General features: G+C 63.0%; 1 protein-coding gene across 3 annotated transcripts in view; it reads right to left on the bottom strand.

Annotated features, from left to right (window-relative positions):
* Positions 1-5671: 5671 nt before the first annotated feature.
* Positions 5672-13294, bottom strand: part of BCAM (basal cell adhesion molecule (Lutheran blood group)) — a 28974-nt gene continuing 21351 nt past the window's right edge. Inside the window, exons 9-16 of one of the 3 annotated variants that reach the window (XM_038383321.1) lie at positions 12406-12521; positions 11866-12007; positions 10682-10809; positions 9472-9610; positions 9237-9275; positions 8090-8237; positions 7711-7825; positions 5672-7355 (exon numbers count right to left, since the gene is read on the bottom strand). In XM_038383321.1, the coding sequence (XP_038239249.1) occupies positions 7350-7355; positions 7711-7825; positions 8090-8237; positions 9237-9275; positions 9472-9610; positions 10682-10809; positions 11866-12007; positions 12406-12521 (833 nt within the window). In that variant the 3' untranslated portion in view covers positions 5672-7349. Of the gene's footprint in view, positions 7356-7710; positions 7826-8089; positions 8238-9061; positions 9083-9236; positions 9276-9471; positions 9611-10681; positions 10810-11865; positions 12008-12405; positions 12522-13294 lie in introns of all 3 variants that reach the window. The other 2 variants (XM_038383322.2, XM_038383323.2) reach the window with 2 other exon arrangements.

The raw sequence follows: 13294 nt of genomic DNA, 5'->3' as shown, positions 1-13294 counted from the left end.
GTGAGTCTGTCCTACTGCCCTGCAGCCCCCCCACTTGCTCCAGCCCCCCGGTTTCCCCACCGAGCCCCCTCACTGTCCCTCTGTCTGTCCCTGATGTGTGCCTCTCTCTCATTCTAGGTCACCACCCTAGGACTCCCTTGCAGACAGCCCCAGGACCCATGGCCAGCGAGGGGGGGCTGACCCTGTACTGACCTTGGGGCCTTGACCCATGGCCCCCTATGGAGGGCTGCGTCCCAGACCCCCTGGTCAGTACCGCACAGAGACCCCCGACCGATGACCCAGAGACCAGCCAGAAAGGCGTGACACTTATGGGACCAGAGGCTGGGGGGATCCAGCAGCACCGGGGGGTGGGGCGGGGCTGGGGAATTGTTTAACTGGGGGGTCTGGACTCCTGTAACTCAACGAAAAGCAATAAAACAGGAAAAAGGACCAGTTGGCCCATGCGTCTGCCCCTCTGGGTCTGGCTCTGTCTGCCCCCCGCTGTCTGCTCCGCACCCCTCCCCAGGAGTGTGGGGGTGAAACGTCTGTGGGGGTGCAATGCCAGCTGCAGCCACGAGGTGTCACCAGCACCCCATGGCAGGCAGGCTGCGGAATGAGGGACAGACAGCCTCTGCTGATCCCCCTCCTCTCTCCAGGTGGCTGGCTCTAGTTTGGGGGCTTCCAGCTGATACCCCCACCATGGCACTTCTAGGACTCTGACCCCCAACCCCTCTCTGCCCTCCATGGGCTGCCCTTTCAACCGTCCCCCTCCTTCCCCATGACTTCTCCACACCAACCTCTGCCCCCAGCCCCCCACGTGGCCCCCTGCTGCTGCCCCCCTGCAGGAGGGGGTTAACCTTGGGGCCCCACATCTGGGAGTGGCCCTAGAACACGGGGAGGGGAGACAGGTGACACCCCCTCCTTGTGGGGGAGCAGGGGCTGTGCAGAGCAGCTGGGGGTAGGGAGGGGAAGCTGGGAAGAGGTATCGCTGTGCAAGGGGGGGCGTTGAGCAACTGAGGAGGGGTGAAGGGGGTGCAGTTGGGCCCATGGGAGCTCCATGCTCCCCCCCACCCTGGGAAGCATGCCCCTCCTGGCCCCTCCTGAGCTCCCAGCCCTGCCCCCCCAGCAGGGATCGATTCCCTGCACACACACACCCCCGCCCCCCCAGATGTGAGCTCATCTCACTTCCAGGAACAGCTCGATCAATGAGCAGTGGAGCTGGAGGCTGGGGTGGGGGAGGGGCAGGGAGGGGGGTCCCTGTGGGGCACAGATGGAGCATTCTGGGGTGCAGGTGGGAGCGCACAAGGGAGGTTTGGGGAGGCAGAGGTAGGGAGAACCCAAGAGCTGGAGGATGGGTCCCTGCAGGGCAAGGTGCGGGGTGGTGGTGGCATGGGACCCTAGGGCCAGAGCTATAGGGCTAAGACCCTCACTTTTCTTCCTCCCTCCCCCCATGAGGGGGTCTTTGTAGGATCCATCCCCCACCTAGGCTCAGTCCCTCTCTGACTTGCTTGGGGGGACTGGTCCATGCTCTGCTCCCCCCCATACTCACAGCAGCCCCGGTGTTACCTCTCAAGCCCCATTTATCAGTCAGCCCCATCCCCAGCTCCTCCAGGGCAGCCTCAGCTGGGTCTCCCCATCCTACTCAGAGCAGATGGGGGGGAAGCTGTGCCCTGAAAGGAACAACCCAGCCACTGCTGTGCCCCCAACGCTGTTCCCCAGTATATTCCTCTCTTCCCCTTGCAGCATTTCCCCACTCTGCTCTCCCTCCCCCCTTCTCTCCTCCACCGGGAGCCCCAGATTTCATCAGCGTTTATAGCTGCAGCCGCTCTCCATTCCCCCACCCCACCTTCCCCCGGCTGGGGAGAGCGGAGCCAACAGAAGTGGGGGGTAGGACTTGGGGAGCCATGGGGGGAGCAATCCCACCCCCTTGTGCCCCCCTTAGGGACTGTGAGGGAGCCTCAGGGGGAAGGGGGAGGTTTATGCAGGGAGCCCAGATGATTCATCCAGAGCAAGGACCCCCTCATCATCGCTATAATGGAGGGGTGGTCCCCAGGGCAGCAGGAGGCTGTTTCCCTGGGGTTGGCAAGAAGCAACTGGGCCAACCCACTGATTGTGGGGCAGGTGACATTGCTGGGAGGGGAGAAGCAATGGGGAGTGACAGAGACATGGCCTGGGCTACCCTCCCACAGCTCTGCCGGTGCCCCTCACTCCCACCCTTCAGCCCCTGCTAGCCCAGCCCTTGGCTCCCCACCTCCAGTTCTGCCAGCGGCCCTCACTCCCAACCTGCAGCCCTCCCACTCCCTGCCCCAGCTCCTGTTTGTGGGGCTGGTGCCTGGATGGGTTTATGAGCCTGTTAATGACTTTGCTCTGTTTGTTGCTGACGGCAGCTCCCTGGCAGCCCATTAAATCTGCCTGGTTCATTAGCCAGCCCTGCGCCCACGCCCCCATCTCCCGCCGTTCCCACAGGTTGCTTTGGCTCTAGGCCAGGGGGCTGCAGCGTTGGGGTGTTGCAGAGGTGCACAGCGACCCAGAGACACTGCTTGATACCCCCCGCTTTCTGTGGTCATAGGTGCACCCCTGTGCATCCCCCCCGACCTCTGGGTTTCTCCGCTAGCCCAGGACAGCAACGGTGAGTGTGTGTGTGGGGGGGGGGGAGTGATGTGTTAAAGGGGCAATCATTCATCAGACTTGTTCACCACCAGCTGGGAAACTGAGGCACAGGACCCTGCCCAACACACTGCGGGGCTGGGTTTGTGTAGTGGTGCCTGCTTTTCAATGTGGGTATGGAGTTTTCCCTAATGCTGAGGTCCCAGTGCCTTTGAATGGAAGTTCTTGGTTCTGCGTGTGAGGAGTCATGCTGCCGCAGAGCCGCCAGGGGGGTGTGTACGTATCCCAGATTACTGGCTGGGGGCTCGAGCTGGGTCTGTGCTGTATGGGTGAGAGGAGCCCTAATTACTGACCTGGCACTTGTTGCTGCCAACTCCACCTGGCGGTAGGTTACAGATTTTTGATGGGAATTTCCCACCCACTGTGGGTTTGGGGGTGCCTGGGGGGCTGTTCCTGTCTCCTGCCCAGGGATCTGGGGTTCCCTCTTCTGAGGCACAGGGGCTGTCCTGTCCCCCGTTCCCCCTGCTGGAGACTGGCTGGCACAGGTGACTAGCCAGGCCTATTTGTGGCAGCTGCATCCGGAGCCATACATGGGGTCAAAGGGAAAATCACTGAGCCAGCACACGGAAACGAGCAGCCTGTCCCCCCTCCTTCCACTCCCATGTGCCCCTCTAGCTGGGCACAGGGGGACTTGCCCCCCCATGAAACTACTTCACCCCACTCCCCTCCTAGAAGGGGCTAAACTCCTGGTTAAAACCCAGGAGTCCAGGCTCCCAGGCCCCTGCTCTAACCCACTAGCCCCCACTCCCCTCTTGAAGATGGGCTGGTAAAATAGAACCCAGGAGTCCTGATGCTCTTTTTCCAGTGCTGCTGCCTCCCGCTGCTCCCCAGCTGCGCCCGCCCACCGCTCCAAGCCTGTTGCACTGATGCGGCGCCAAACAGCAGCTAATGCTTTAATTTCCTTCTCTGCCGTGGGAGGATGCGGCTGGACGAAGCCTCCTCTGCATTCTCCCCGCTGCTCCCCTCAGGTCCACAGGCTCCCCACCTAAGCCATGAAATTGGTGCCCTGAGGGCTCCCAGGCTGGGCAGCAGCTGAGTGGGGCGAACCGGGCTGCATCAAAAATAACCCAGGCTCTCAGGTGCCTGGCTCCCTGCCCCATGCACTTTGCCCCCTGGGCTGTCGGGCTGGGGGGACCAGTATCAGTGTCGCACTCAGGAGCCCACAGCCCGCAATTGGGACCCTTGAGGTGCTACATAGCCCAGGGCCGGGGTCAGGGCCAGCACCTTGCATAGAGCAAGGGGCCAGGTGTGTGGGACACAAACCAGACTGGCCCAGCTGCCCCCTCAGCAGTTGGAAAACCTCCCCCCCTCACACAAACGCTGGTTCCCTGGGCCCCCCAGGACAGGTGAAGCTGGGTGTGCACCTGGCATCGGCGAACTCTGCCTCACTGATGGCTTTGTGCTGGCCGTAGCAGGGGGACAACTGCCCGTGGGGAGGGGGAGCTGGGCACAGAACAGTCAGCATGGGGGAAAGGCCAGGGGATGCCGCACAGCTCAGAGACACAGATGCCAAGGGGAGCTGGGCCTAGTAGTTAGAGCAGGGGGGGTTGGGAGCCAGGGCTCCTGGGTTCTCTCCCTGGCTATACGAGTGGGGAGGAAGCCCAGCCCAGGTGGCGCTAGCTGACTGTCAAGTGATCTGGGCCCTGCATGTAGCTGCTGAGGTTTCCATAGCATGGGCTCCCCAGGGACAGGGGTGGGAGAGGAAATGCCTTTTCCAGTCCCTCTGCCAGGAAAACAGGGACTTGTGCAGGACAAAATCCAACAGGCACCTCTTAGCCAACCTCCTTCCATGATGTCCTGGAGCCGGATTGGAGCCAGTGCACCTACCCGTGAGATGGAAAGCCCCCAGCCCACTCCATCCTCCCCACCCAGATTAGCAGGCGTCTCCTTGGCTTTGGCCACAGCCCAACCTGCAGCCTTGTGTCTTCCTGGCTCTCTCAGCATCTCTCAGCTCTTAGGGCCCCAATTATCAGGGTAGGGTAGGGTAGGGTGGGATGGGGAGTGGCAAACCTGCCCAGCAGGGCTACAAGAAGAGGCCACGTCCCCTCTGCCTACAACCATCGTCCCCTCTGCCTACAGCCATCGACATCCCACACAGAGGCTCATGCTGGTTGGCGCTGGTGTAAACGATGGGAGAAAGTCTACATGCGCGCTGCACCCGTGCAGAAGTTAGCACAGGGTTTGTACAGGTGTGCGTATTGGCCTTTCCTTGCGCCCCCCTCGCCCCGTTCCCGCTCCCCTGGCGCCCCCCTCGCCATGTTCCCGGTCCCCTGGTGCCCGCCCCATTCCCATTCCCGCTCCCCTGGCGCCCGCCTTGCCCCATTCTTGCTCCCCTGGAGCCCCCCTCGCCCCGTTCCCACTCCTACTCCCCTGGCGCCACCCTTGCCCCACTCCTGCTCCCCTGGCACCCTCCTCGCCATATTCCTGCTCCCCTGGCGCCCGCCCCATTCCCATTCCCGCTCCCCTGGTGCCCTCCTCGCCATGTTTCCGCTCCCCTGGCGCCCGCCCCATTCCTATTCCCGCTCCCCTGGTGCCCTCCTCGCCATGTTTCCGCTCCCCTGGTGCCCGCCCCGTTCCCATTCCCGCTCCCCCGGCACCCGCCCCGCTCCCACTCCCCTGGCGCCCGCCTCATGCCGTTCTCGCTCCTGTTCCCCTGGCGCCCGCCTCGCCCCATTCCTGCTCCCCTCATGCTGCTCCCACTCTCCTGGCGCTGGTTTAAATGGCCTTGCTTTTCACCGTCTCTGCAACTGCAAACAACCCCCTGGCGCCAGTGACACCCAGAGCCTAAAATCCCCCACCCCATCCACCCTCCCTGGGAAATCCCTGAGGGACTTGCCCTGCCCACGTGCAACTTCCCAGCAGGAGCTGGGCCAAGGGGGGGGCAGAGGCATCCTCTGTTTACACAACCACCCCAGCACCCCACCCTGCAGGCAGGGAGTTCAAAGGAGCCCAGGACCAAGCCAGGGGGCAGGAAATGCCTCTCAGAGCAGCAGGGGAAGCGCTGTACAGACCAGGAGCCAGGTGGTGGGGGAGGCGTTACAATCTTTAATACTTAGCCTCAGTGTAAAGTAGAAGGGGGGCAGCAGTCAACAGGCAGAATAATGGGGAAGCCCCACTGCAGCTGCAGGGGGGTGGGGTGACCAGATGTCCTGATATTCGGGGCTTCGTCTTACCTATGACCCCCTCCCCGCTTGCTAGCTGGTTACCCTATGTGGGGGGCTTGTGGATTAGACTGACCAGTCACTGGGGATGGGGGGGAAATTCACCCTGGCAGGAGCCCCCTCGCCCAAGGCTCTTCCCAAGGGGTGGTGGCCCATGCTGGGGGAAGGTTGCTCAGAGGATGCTGCCCCTTGCTGGCTGGCTGGGAAAAGGGGGGCCTAGGGTCCTAGCCCCATCCCCTTCTGGTGGAGCTGGGGGGGTGCCAATGAGACAGAGGGACAAGGGCGCTGGGATTGATGGGGCCTCGTCAGGCCTGGAATGATGGTGGGGATGGATAATTCTGGTGAAGGGAGAGCCCGTGCTCCCCCCCCCGCCCCTCCGTGGTGGCCCCTAGGGCTGGCGGCAGGAAAGAGCCATTAATAGCCCCCAGTTGGGCTCAAGGCGGGGAGGAGTCAGCACTTGTCAAAGGACTGCAGCTCCTGAGGCTGGGAGGATGGGGCATGGCCCCTGTGGCTGGAGCAGGGGTCCAGGTCTTTCATTGGGTGAGGGCGGCAAGCTCTTGGCACATCGGAGCAGGAAGGTGGAGGTCTGGGGGATCCCATGGAGGGGTTGAGCTGCCAGAACTGGGCTCCTGTAGGGGGCCTGCCCCGTCTCAGGGATCCCCCAGGTTCCCCCCCGCATCTCAGCTCCAGTACCCCCAACAGACATTACAGTAAAATAAACACCCCCATCCCAAGCCAGTGTCACGACTAGAGAAGGCCACGGGGAGGGGGCACAGATAGGAACAGACCCCTTGCGGGGTCAGCAGAACCACCCCAAAACGCTGGGAAACAAACAGGTCTCGTAAAAAAACATTCACAACCAGAGACAAATACAGTACCGGGCGGGGGGCCACCTGGTCATACAGCCCTGTATGGGGGGGGAGGACAGGCTGTAGGTGTTGGGGGACACAGGGAAGGGCAGAGATGGGGGGAGGGGCGTGTGTTCTGGGGTTACCAATGCCAGGTATCAATGCAAGGTGATGCAGGGCTGCTACCATGAGCAATTGGATCCCGAGGGACATGTGCTGTGGTAAGGGGGACCCTGGTGCTAGGGCAGGATAGATCCTGAGGGTGCCAGAACTGGGGGGGGGACTGCTGGGGGTGTAGTGGATGTGGGTCACGGGGGTGCTGTGGGAGTATTGGGCATGGATGAAACATGTCCACCTGGCCCTGACCCCCATAACTGGGGACAGGTGGGGGTCTCCCTTTCTCCAGATGCTGAGGGGAGCAGGGAATCCATGGAGATGGAGCTCATAGGGGGACAGTGTGTGCTGGGGGGCTGGGGAATCCATGGGGGCTCAAGGGGAGCCCCCCAGGCATCTGAAAAAGTCTCTTGATATAAACAAAGCATTGACACAAAAAAAACTGGGGGTGAAGGAGTAAATGCTCCCCCAGCTCCCTGGGGGGAAACGGGGGACAAAGCCCTTCTTCTCCCAGCTGCAGTCCCAGCCTCCTCTTCCTCTGGGGGGGGTTCCCGGTACAGCCATCCGCTGGGGGCAGGGCTCAGCACTGGGAGGGGTGGGGGGAGGGTAGAATCACACACTGACCCCATGTCACAAATCCATCCCCCACTGGCAGCCTCCACCCCACCCCAGCCGGTGACAACCCAGGGTGCAATCAGCAGCTGCTGCCCCATTCTCCTTCTCCCCACTCCCTCCATGACTCCCTGGCTTAGAGGACAGTGTCCCCTCAACTCTGCCAGGGTCTTCACCCCCATTCCCCAAGGGAGGGTCTTCCCTATCCTCCCCTCCACCTCTAAAGCTGCAGCCCCCTCACTTCAGGCCTCCCGTTCCCTCCCGCTGCCCACCCAGGACCCTCCACCCGTCTCATCTCATGCTGCCCCCAGCAGCACCCCATGGCTCACCTCATGGCCCCCGTCACCCCTGCCCCCGCTCAGGCTCAGCAGCCCCGTCTGCTCGTTCCGTTTGTCCGTCTTCATCTCCACAGCCGGGTCCTCCGCGCTGCCTTCCTTGGGTGTCCTGCGGGATGGAGGGAGGAGTGAGCCCCACAGGGAGCGGACAGACAGACGGGGGACAAGGGAAACAGACGGGGTGGGCGTGGGGGGGGCTCACACAGGGATTTCTGCCACTCGCCCCAGGCAGGGGGATAGGGAGGGGGAGGGGTAGGAGGGTTCTTGACAATCTCTCCCCCACCTCAGGGCAGGTGTCCCCAGTGCTGCATTCAGTCAAGGGGGGAGGGATGTTCTGGTTGGGGGGCGTTGTGGGAATTGGGGGGTCACTCACAGTGATCTCTTCTCCCCCGCCCCACATGACAGATGTCCCCGGCGCTGCATGCAGTAGAAGAAGCCGACGATGAGCAGGAGCAGCAGGACACAGACCACGACAGCCACAACCGCAGCGCCGCTGCCACCCTGGGGCTCAGAGCCCCCGACTGTGGGGGGAGAGGGGGTGGTGAGCATGAACGTCTGGGTCCCCTATGCTCCCCCTCAAACCGCTGCTGCTCCCTGGGGCTCAGAGCCCCCCCACTGTGGGAAAATGGGTGAGCCTGGACACCTGGGTCCCTGTAATGGGGTGTCTAACTCCAGGCTGGCAATGACAGGGGAGCCTAATTAGCCCATTCCGACATCAGGAGAGAAACGTGTGATTACGGATCAGACCCAGCTGGGGAGAAGCAGGCCAAGGAGGTTCCTACAGCAGGAAGGTCTGAAGGCAGTGAGCAGGGGGCTGAAAGGTCCAGGCAGCCCCATGTGCGGCTGACCCCGAGAAAGGCCAGGAGAGCATAGGCTGCGACGAATGCTGGGACCAGGCCAAGATAGGAGCCACAGGGGGATCTGACAGGCTGTGGCTGGAACACAAGCGCCGAGAGGACCTGGGGCTCCCTGACCACGGGCGTGAGGATGGTGGAAGCCTCGGGAATAAAGGGACAGAAGCTGGTGATCCCAGATCGGGGTCACAGGCCTGGTCCTCGGGCCCCACGACTTTGGGGTTTCGTTTGGACTCTGTTCCTGGGGAAGGAGCAAGGCGCCAAGTGCCCCGGCTGGAGGGGGATGACGGAGACGGAACAGGACACCCAGGTGCACACCATTGACTAAACCATCTAGAGCCCCCTATGCATTCCCTCTCCCCCCTCAGGGCTCAGAGACCCCCCACTGCAGGGAGACAAAGGGGTCCCGCCATTGCCCCACGCCCACCTGGACATTCTGGGTTTGGCACCCAATAGGATTAATCCCCCACCCGCATCCCGCCAACACCCACCTGTCTGGAGCACAGGGTCCCCTGGGCAGCACGAACGAGAGGGAGAAGGAGGTTAGTGGGGGCATGACCCCCAGAACCCCCTGGGGCTCCAGCATTGGTGCCAGACACTGTCTGGGGGGCACAGCTGCTCCAGGCATCACCCCCCCACCCAGCCCCATGGAAAAGGGGCACTCACCTGCTGGGGGGGAAGAGGAGGGGGTAGCTGCTGGGGGTTCTGCCATCGGAGGGAAAAACAGACACACAGGTCAGTGCCCAGATGGAAAGATGCCCCCCCTCCCAATTACCTCCTGCTCCGTTTCCCTACTACCCCTTCCCAACCCCACCCTGACCATCCCTGCCCCCCCCAGCTACCTGCCCCCACTCACCTCTCCAGGTCTCCCCCTGCAGCCCCGATACCACCCCCCACTCACCAATCTTCAGGATGAAGTGCTGCGTGGCCTCCCCAAACTGGTTCCTGGCCCGGCACCAGATCCCGGATTTGGCCAGTGTCGCCGTCACCTCCACCATCACCTCGCTCGTCACTCGGTTCCCCGTGCTGCTCACCACTGGCTGAGTGGGGACACGGGGGGTAAAGGACCTTCTCCCAGTTCTGGTCATGGCCCAGTGGGGACACTGCCACTCTGGGGGTGTCTGCGCTGCTCGCATCGGGCTTGTGGACTCGCTATTTCAACGCCCCGAGCGTCACAGTTGCCCAGCCCTTCTGCCTCGGGACTGCAGTGTAACCTGCGTCCACACTACAGAGTTTGGACTCTCACAGCCTGTGAAGGGGGCTCTCTCCCACCCCTAGCAGGGTCCCAGGACCTGGGTCCCAAGCACTCGCTGACCCGAGTCAGCGGAGAGTGTGTGGAGAGAAGCAGAGGCTTGGGCTCAAACCTGAGTCACAGCCTGGGTTGTGTGCTGTGTAGACACGCCTCCTGGGGGCAGGTACACATCCCAGCACCATGGGGCCCAGATCCTCCCTGCTGCCCCCTCAGCTCTATGTGCCTCCCGCAACTCCTCTGCCCCCCAAGTGCCCCTCCCCTTTGGGGTTCTTCCTGGCCTGCTGCCCTGTCTGGCTGTTTGGGGCTCGGGGGGTGGGGGGGGAAGGTGTCTCGGGCAGTCACACTGGGACGAAGCAGCAAATCAAGTCCCAGCCTCCAGCACATATGGCCAGGGGGACTTGAATCATCCCGCCTCACACGGCTGTGTGCCAGCACAGGGGGTGTCACCCCCACACATGCCCTCTGCACAAGGGCTAACACTGCAAACCCCCTCTGCCCCCCCGCCGCCAGGCCGAGACCCTCTTCACAAAGGCTCTGCAGAGGCAGTGGCGGAGCTGCACTGCAGCAGTGAGACCCAGGTCCTGGGAGTGTGGGGGAAGATCATGACCCCCGTGTGGCCCCCCGGTTCCCAGGCCCAACTCGGTCACGAATGCCTGACTCCTCTGAAGCTGCCGACCATGCAGCTGTCACTGGAGCAGCTGGGCACTGGGGGGAGAGGGGAGCTCCCTGCCAGGGCAGGGAGCAGCCCAGGCTGGAGGGGGGGTGTGCAGTGCCGCATCCAACTCTGCCCTCCCTAGGTACCAGCCCCCCTGAACCTCCCCCGACCACAGCACCAGGTCCCCTGCCCCTGCCCCCTCACCTTCACCCCCGGCAGACTCCAGCTGAGCTCCGGCTCAGGGTGCCCCAGAGCAGAGCAGGTCAGCTGGATGCGCTGTCCCTCGGCCAGGAGCTGGTGCCGGATCGGGCGCTCCTCCATCTCCGGCTTCCCTGGGGGAAGGGGAAAAGTCATAGATGTAGACACCCCTTGGGTCCCATGTCGACTGCCCCCCTAATTCCCTGCACCCAGGGACCCCCAGCTGGCCCCAGAGACATGCCCCCAGCTCCCCTGCCATTGGTCCTCCCTGGGTACCAGTCCCCAGCTGCCCTGGCATGGACCCCCTCCCATGCTGCTACCAGGTGTACCCCTACCCCAGTTCCTGACCCCAGGGAGCCTCATCCTGCATCCCCATGTTCCTGGACACCAAGCCCCCACCCTGACCCTCTTCCTGGGCATCACTGGCCCCTGCCCCATAAGAGGACACCCCAGGGCCCTGCGCCCCCTGAGCCTGGAACACTCCCCGCCACGGCATCCAGGCACTCCAGGATTCCCCAGGCACAGCCCCCTACGGTATGGTTCTGAGCCAGGGCCTGTCCACCACCTCTGCCCTGCCACCCCCTGGGAGGTTACAGGACAACCAGCTTTGTCTGGCACAGCAGGGCAGGCCGGCGGTGAGGAGAGGCTAGAACTGACAGGTCTGAATGGACGAGTCTGCACCCACAATGCTCCATGGCTGGACATGGAGATTCAGGGGTCCACACGAAGGCAGCGGAGATGCCGGAGCGCATCTGGAGGTTGGATTCTCAGTCTGACGCTCCTGCCCACACAGGCTCTGCCAACGCTCTATGGTACCAGGCGAGCGTCTGTGTATTCTCTGATGTTCTCACCCCCTGGGAGCCATCCCGTCCGTCAGGGGTGTGAAAAATCCAGTTCTTTCGCGCACGGCTTTGCTGGCAAACGCCTCCATCCTCCGGTGTAGACACAGCATCGCTAACGTTCTTGCAGGAGGTCGTGCGGCTCTGCCGTCAGTCTTATGCTGCATCCACACTGGGGGCTCTGCCCAGAGACAGATGCGGCACTAGCTGCTGTGCTGGAGATGAGGCCTTGGGAATTCGACATTGATTTGAATAGGCTGTGCTGCGTAGACCCTACAGATCAGCCACCCCATGCCCTGTCCCAGCTGGTGGGCACGCCCCACATCTGTGCACCGGGGGGGAGCTCCATACCTTCCACAGTAACCTGGATGGTCTGGTCCCGCTGCAGCCCCGGGACGCTGGGCATAGAGGCCTCACAGGTGTAAGTGCCGGCCATGTGGTACGAGACCGAGTGCAGGGTGTGAGTGTCACCATGAGCCACTCGCTCCTTGCCCTGCAATGAGAGAGGACACTGGGGCACTGTGCTGCAAGGAGCAGGGTGGGGGCTCAATAGGGGGCGCTCTGCCCTGGCAGTCAGTGCTGGCCCCAATGCCCCCACGTGGTACTGGGGGGGCTATGCTGCAGGGCGTGGGATGGGGGTTCAGTAGGTGCAGGTTCCCCAGAATCAGCTATTATCCAGATGTCCTAGAAAAATCACGGTTTGTGAGATTTCTGCCTCATTTCACCCCAGAGGAGGCTGCATCTTCGTGCCAAGCGAGGGATGCCTGTATAAACAGCCCCTGCACTCCACCCCAGAGGTGGCTGCATCTCAGCGCTGGGGGGAGGGTCCCTGTATAAATAGGCCCCTCTGCAGGGCCTGCCGATACCTAGTCAAGCCCCGGTGGATCTCACCTTCCTCCATACCAGTTTGGGGGGCTGGGAGCCCTGTCCGGAGCAGGTGAGTGTGACATCTCCACCCAGGGGCACTGTCACTCCTCTGCCTGGGTGCAGGATCAGGGGGTCCAGGTCTGTTGTGGGGGGAGAGAGGGGCAGGGATGGGCTAAGCTGTAATGCAGAAGGCTCCTCAAATCATACCCCCTCCCTTCCCGGCCTGAGCAACCCAAGCCAGCTCCCTGAGGCATTTATGCCACCCCTCCCCTCTCCACCCTGGGGCTCTCCCCCCACCCCTCCCCCAACTCGTCCTGGGGCACTCCCCCCACCCCTCCCCCACTTCAATTGCATCTCCCAGCAGCCCCTGGGACACTCACAGTGGATGTGTGTGTGGGGGGGGAGGTGATGGCGTGTCTCCCAGCAGCCCCTGGGGCACTCACAGTGGATGTGGGGGGCGGTGATGGCGTATCTCCCAGCAGCCCCTGGGGCACTCACAGTGGATGTGTGTGTGTGGGGGGGAGGTGATGGCGTATCTCCCAGCAGCCCCTGGGGCACTCACAGTGGATGTGTGTGTGTGGGGGGGAGGTGATGGCGTATCTCCCAGCAGCCCCTGGGGCACTCACAGTGGATGTGGGGGGCGGTGATGGCGTATCTCCCAGCAGCCCCTGGGGCACTCACAGTGGATGTGTGTGTGTGGGGGGGAGGTGATGGCGTATCTCCCAGCAGCCCCTGGGGCACTCACAGTGGATGTGGGGGGCGGTGATGGCGTATCTCCCAGCAGCCCCTGGGGCACTCACAGTTGACGGGGGAGGGGAGGGGGATGGCGTATCTCCCAGCAGCCCCTGGGGCACTCACAGTTGACGGGGGAGGGGAGGGGGATGGCGTATCTCCCAGCAGCCCCTGGGGCACT

Source organism: Dermochelys coriacea, chromosome 24 (genome assembly GCF_009764565.3).
Source record: "Dermochelys coriacea isolate rDerCor1 chromosome 24, rDerCor1.pri.v4, whole genome shotgun sequence".
Lineage (NCBI taxonomy): Eukaryota > Metazoa > Chordata > Testudines > Dermochelyidae > Dermochelys > Dermochelys coriacea.
This window is presented reverse-complemented; position numbering and strand designations above follow the sequence as displayed.